This window comes from Camelina sativa, unplaced genomic scaffold, assembly GCF_000633955.1.
Source record: "Camelina sativa cultivar DH55 unplaced genomic scaffold, Cs unpScaffold00551, whole genome shotgun sequence".
Lineage (NCBI taxonomy): Eukaryota > Viridiplantae > Streptophyta > Magnoliopsida > Brassicales > Brassicaceae > Camelina > Camelina sativa.
The window spans coordinates 53,783-60,509 of NW_010921728.1; the positions used below are offsets into that span (position 1 = coordinate 53,783).

A 6,727-nucleotide genomic window follows, 5' to 3' on the forward strand; every position below is an offset into this window, starting at 1 on the left:
TAAGAGAGTGCTTTCATTCTCTATCTATAGGGAATTTGGGAAGATAATTTAAATATTAAAAGAAACGACAAGTTCAACTTTGAATTTGGGTGGATTCATTGGTCAGTGGACGTTTGTTGATTTTCTTCGCCAAAGTCTTTGTTAAATGTTGTGACTGTGACACCACACCATTGAGGAAGCTCTCATTCAGTCATTCCTATCATATTTGATGTATTTTAATTTAATTTCATAAGTCTTATAAGTTTGAAATCAATACATACGGTAGTAAGGTGGTTGATTTAACGTATAATATAGTTATAAAAGTTTTGGTTTGACTACTCTCATCATGATTTTAATCAACGTTGGCAAGAATATTAATACATTACTTTTTTCCACTTTGGGTTCGATTAGTATTTTATTTTATTTAATCACATACAATTAGATTTTGGTTCCGGAGATATATTTTTAGGAAATACTAAATAAAATATTATCCCACACAAGAAAGTTGTTTTGCTCTAACAAAAAAAGACTTTATTTAGTCAACGTTGGCCTGGGTAGGTATTAATTATGTTATCCCTTAGAATTGATTAGAGTAATATGTTTGCAAACTACAACAATATATAATTCGAAAGCATAAACCAACTCCATCTTAATAATTGTCCATAAATTTTTACAATTTCTTGATGTAAAATAATTACATAATATAAAATCCGTATACTTATGATATTCATATAAACTTGTTGATACATACTAAAAACTTTTATAGTGATATAATTTTTTATATGAAATGAGGTATGATAATTTTTTATATGATAAATTTTTATTATTATTTCAGCTGCCGCCTGCCAACCGATTTTAGGAAATGTGGTTGTTTCTTTAATTTTCTTGAAACGGCAATCGATAATTCATTTCTGGGCTGATGCCGTAAATCCAAAATAGTATTACCACTATAATATACTGTATTATATCTTGTACCGAAAAAACGCCATTAAAATATGAAAAACAAACGATATTAGTTTGTTTCTGCATGCTGCTTACATTTTGCATTGCACGTTATATTTTTGGGTTATAGACTTTCTTAGTTTTCGTTAGGTTAGCTGATCTCTTAATCTCTTTTATATATATATATATATATATATATATATATATATATGCTGTTTCTCTATCGTAAGTAAACTTTTCATTTATATATTTTGTTATATATGCGAGAAAAAGAATTTTGTATTCATCTAGTTATTATTGGATATGTCCAGAGTAGGTAGTATTTATGATGGTAGATCCAACAAGAAAAGACTCCTTCAGACCTTCATATATATTATCTAATAAGTTTATATGTCTAACAACTTACTGGTTCACATGCATTACAATAATATTATGATTAGATTTGGTCACATTATTCACTAAGAATGTTGAATGATAATAGATATAAGAACACAAAATGGTCACATTAATTAATCTGAAAATATTGAATATATATATATATATATATAACTTTTTAAATAAACAACATATATAAATTATACCTTGTTAAGTAATACATCTAATATATATTTCTAGAGTGGGAAACTTTAATTGATAGTTTGTCCAACATGAAATTAATACACTTAAAAACGAAAAGTAAACTCTTCCAATAATAGAGAGAACCTTATATCTTATATAATATGAGAAGATTTTTCTAACTTTGCTTGCCAATACGACACTTGGCGCTCTATATTTGTGACACATGTTTTTCTCACTAATCTTAAAGTAAACATCTTTTTATATACTTCATTTTATTTATATCTTATATGGTGTTTACTTTTAAAATAATAAATTTCACATTGTTACAAAAATATATTTCTTCAAACTTTTAGTTTTAACATATAATATACTTCCTAATGAAAGCATATACCATATAACCTAATTAAAAAAAAAATTGTACTTTTAAAATAAAAATTGAAGCCAAATTAATTTATGATAGACTAATTTAAAAATAGAAAATATGTTCTAATATATTTAAATTATCACATTGTATTCAATAATCATATATATTGTACTAAAGACACAACTCAGATGAAATTAAATTATATTTAATATTCTATAAGTTACAGTTTGACTGTCTTTAAAATGTATGTACTAAAAGAAAATAAAAATAACATAATTGCTTAATCATCCCATGAAATAATAGAAAACTATAGTTTCACAAAATAATTTAATGGTAATTATATTATTTATTTTAAAGTTATTAGAAAATAAAGATAATATATAATCTAAAAAACATTAAATTTGACACACTTTTCTTTTCATGATTTTTTTACAAATTTTAATGCGAGATATAGTATAAGATATTTCATAAATTTTTATGACAAGAGCCATATTTTAATATGCATTATTCCAAAAATATATATTAAGGGTGATTACAAGATTAGAGAGTAAATACTAGAGTATGTGATAAATCGTGAATACACTTATTAGTTATTCAAAATAATCATTGGTGATTCTTCTATTACCTTTTTAAAAACATTAAATTTGACACTTTTTTCTTTTCATGAATTTTATCCAAAATTTAATGTGAGATATAGTATAAGATATTTCAAAAAAATTTATGACATGAGCCATATTTTAATATGCATTATTCTAAAAAAAATTATATTAAGGGTGATTACAAGATTAGAGAGTACATACTGGAGCATATGATAAATCGTGAATACACTTATTAGTTATTCAAAATAATCATTGGTGATTCTTCTGCTACCTTTAAAAGAACATTAAATTTGATACATTTTCCTTTTCATGAATTTTATCCAAAATTTAATGCGAGATATAGTGTAAGATATTTCAAAAAAATTACGACATGACCCATATTTTAATATGCATTATTCCAAAAAAATTATATTAAAGGTGATTACAAGATTAGAGAGTAAATATTTCAAAATGATCATTGGTGATTCTTCTGTTACCTTGTAAAACATATTGTCTAGATTCATAATCTCATTAGTATAGTACAAAATTCAAGTTTTAAAAGTTTAGTTTATTGATTGGATGAATTTGAGTCGGTCTGAATTTTTTTTCTCACATATCGTATTTTAAAATCATCAAATCTGATGGAAAAGTCAACATATAGATATTATAAGTTCAAATATAGTTAATTAAAAAAATTATTAGATATAAGTTAAAAAAAATTAGAAATGTAGTTATGTCAGAAAAATAATTGGAAGGTATCTATAGTTGATATCAATTTTTTTGATTTTGTCTTCCCTTCCATCTACACCAATTGACATGTTGGAGAGTTTATTTTTTTGATAATTAAAAAACTATAATGAATAATAATAGAGACAAGGACCGATAAATAACCGATCATCATAGAAGTATAACACATTTTAAGCATTCATATAGAGTTTCTAATTCACAAGAAATTTGTTAGGAGGCTAATTGAAGAAAATCAAACCATAGCAACATATATTGTGGAGTAAAAAAGAAAATCAAATATTAAGATTGAGTTAAAGAATATATAAAGTTGTAAAACCACTCGCAAAGAGATAAATATTTATCAATTATTTTTCTTTATGATTGAGACTAAAACTTAATTTTTATTTATTTATTTTCATGGTTAATGAGTTTCGCTAATAATTTTCTGGTTATAGAGATCTAGCGAATCATCATATAAGTCTTCACCGCATCCATATATTAAAGCTTTGGAAAAGATGTAGGGAAAGATGAAATTTATCTAGAAATATTTGTAAACTATTTTCAATACTCACTTTTCGTTTTGAATGTCTGATAGATGGTCTCTACACAAACCTCATGTGTGCTAAGACTATCTCCAATATATATTCTATTTTTTTACTCTAAAATAGAGCATACTTTTTTTCAATGTATATAAAATAGAGTTAGTATAAAAAAGTATTGTTGCATATAGAGTAATCCTACCATTTACTCTATTTTAGAGTAAGATATAGAGTAGGGTTAGAGCAAATGTTACTCTATAACAGAGTATTGACTTTAAAATAGAGTATGGTTGGAGATCTCTAAGAACCTAACAATTTATCACAAAACAATAAAATCCAAAACAACAAAACTTTGAGGGATTTAATTACTTCAGTCCAAAAAATTTCCGATATGTTTTGTTTATTTTATTTTGCGTCCAAACATTAAGAACCATATATAAAGGAACACATATTAAACATTTTTTTAAAAATTCATATTAAAAAATCCAATTCAAAAATATATTTGTAAATTTAAGGTATATCATAATTAATAAAAATTAAAGTAAATATATCTCGCGCGATGTGCGAGCCTATTACTAGTAATAAATAAGACTTGGTTAAAGTCCATAGAATAAAAAAAAGAATTGATACTGTTGGTTATAATAAATAAGACTCGGTTATAGTCTATCTAACAAGTCTTTTTCTAACAATGTTATATACCAACTTCCATTATTAAAATATGTGATACTAATTATAAAAAGACTTGATTTTTCTCTTTGATAAAAGGTTTTATATTGAAAGAATAAAAGAATACAAGGCCGAGACCCAATGGTCGGCTTCTCAGCCCATAGAACTCTAATGTTTGCGATTCTCCAAAGATAATCACGTGAGTTTCGTTCATCGATTATTAGATTCTTTATAATACAAATTAGAAACATGCATGCATGCATTTTCGAGTTATAATACAAATTGGAAACATGCATATATGATGTACCTTCTTTTGGTTTATTTCGTTATAGATAGATCTCTTATGGAAACGTACATGAATGGTATGAAGTAAGTCCGTCAGTGTTCTGTAATGCATTTTTTCATAGAAATCAATTTTTTTTTTTGGTTTACAGTGATTATATAAAAAAAACAAGCATTTTTTTATTTTTTATTACAGAAAACAAGATACAAACAGACAGACGAGTTTTTTTTCAATCTTACAATAATATTAAGCAAACATGTTTTATTCTTCAATCGTCTTTTATTTATTTATTTCTTCATTCACTTATCGTTGTGGGAAGAACTCCTCCGATCCGATATGGTTGTCACTTAACCAGACCATGCTTTCCATGCTGTAAATTTTCAAAATACATATATAAGAAACTCAGTACTGTTTAGTTTAACCGATAGGGAACTAGCGATTTATATATATTTGCTGCAATTCAAAGAAACGAAAACGAAAAAGAATATTTTATGAAAGACGAAACGAAAAAGAATATAAATGAAACAAAAAAAAATAAAAGAAGAAGAAAAAAGAGACGAACCTGCGGTGGATAGAACAGTGTTAACGTCAGCTCCAACGTTCCAGGCAAAGTAACCAAGCAGAACGTTCTGCTTAGCGTATGTCACTTTGGCCGTCACACTCTCAGTATCGTCGTACGCAATCCAAATCTTGTTGGCGAAACAATGATTCCCGACAACCGCGGAGTCATACTTATGTGCTGCTTTCTCATCAGTTATGAACTTCTGTATCTTATCATAGTTTATAGAACCATCCTCAGATACGTCCTCATGTTTGGCTACTCCGGAGGCGGCGGCATGATAGCCGTTATCCATATCGTTTTGGAGAGTCCAGGCATAGCCAACGTATGGAAATCCAAAGACTGCTTTATTCTTGGGAAGTCCGTCCTCAACCCACTTTCTAAAACCAGAGTCGCCGCTTCGATCTATATATAAATATATCAGCCAAATTATCAAATTCTATATCAGTTAAGCCAAAAAGACTACTCACCTAAACATCTCCTCTTTTATTATCTGAATCGTAGGGAAATTATTATGCTTATACCTTCGTCCAAAGAAAAAGCGTGCAGACCGGCGGGTGGAGCGGTAAAGTGGGGGTACGACAGCGGTGTGTAAAGTTCATAGGCTATAATATTAACCCAATCCAAGTTATCTTTCATCACTTTAACCGGGTAGGTAAAAGTCTTGTAAACCGAGGAGTAGTAAACGGCAGCCGTCAACAGCAAAGTCGGTTTGCTGGTGCGTCTGTGCTCGGCGTCAACCGCATATCGCAATTCTCCAACTAGGGCCCCAAAGTCGGTCATCTCAGTCTCATTGTTCGGGTACTCCCAGGCTAAATCGAGACCATTGAATCCGTTTGATCTAGCGATCGAAATCCAAGAATCAATGAACTTTTTCCGTGACTGCTGTTTACTTGCCATGGACGCAAACGCAGAATTGTTTCCAAGTCTTCCGCCGATCGACAAGAGGGTCTTCACCTGATCGTTTCGTATCTTGACAGTTTCAGTGAAGGTGGCAAATCTCTGTGCGTGCACTTCGGAGATAAAAGCTTTGTGGGTGTCAGCGTCGAGATCGGCGAAGGCGCAGAAAAGGTGAGTGAAGAGAGCTGAGGGAATCGTTTGGGCCGAGGTTGCGGGATCCTTGTCCTCTCCATCTGGGTACCAGTACGAAGCTTTTACCACGGAGGGGGCTCCCATTTCCTCATTAGTATCAGCCATTTTTTTGGTCTCAAATTAAGTCTTTTAACAAAATGCTTTCTCTAGCTCTGTGTTTCTTTGTTTGTTGTGCCTTTGTAGTGGTGGTGATACAAACTAAGTGGGTGCTTCCCTTCTCTATTTATAGTGATTTTGGAAAGACATATTTTGAAATATTCAAAAGAATAATTCAGACAAATTCAATTATTGATTTCGAAAACAAAAACAAAAAGTCTTTGTTAAATGTTGTGACCATTAATTTACTAAGCTCATTCCAAAGATCCTAATTTTACCATCTTATGCTTTTTTTTTTTGCTTAATTATGTCTGAGATTTATACATATAGTTTTATATTAATAGA

At 29.1% G+C, this 6,727-nt stretch overlaps 1 protein-coding gene across 1 annotated transcript; it reads right to left on the minus strand.

Annotated features, from left to right (window-relative positions):
• Positions 1–4,982: 4,982 nt before the first annotated feature.
• Positions 4,983–6,460, minus strand: LOC104773479 (probable endochitinase). The gene is made up of 3 exons (XM_010498095.1): positions 5,719–6,460; positions 5,198–5,599; positions 4,983–5,005 (listed from the first exon to the last, which is right to left on the minus strand). Exons 1-3 carry the CDS (start codon positions 6,389–6,391, stop codon positions 4,983–4,985), a joined length of 1,098 nt encoding a protein of 365 aa, XP_010496397.1. The 5' UTR covers positions 6,392–6,460.
• Positions 6,461–6,727: the final 267 nt, after the last annotated feature.

Excerpts from the sequence above, each read along its gene's own strand:
- LOC104773479 (XM_010498095.1), bottom strand. The coding sequence starts at position 6,391 with ATGGCTGATACTAATGAGGAAATGGGAGCCCCCTCCGTGGTAAAAGCT. Across the intron at positions 5,600-5,718 it reads CGCTTTTTCTTTGGACGAAG|ATCGAAGCGGCGACTCTGGT; the intron begins GTATAAGCATAA and ends ATTTATATATAG. Across the intron at positions 5,006-5,197 it reads CACTGTTCTATCCACCGCAG|CATGGAAAGCATGGTCTGGT; the intron begins GTTCGTCTCTTT and ends GAAAATTTACAG.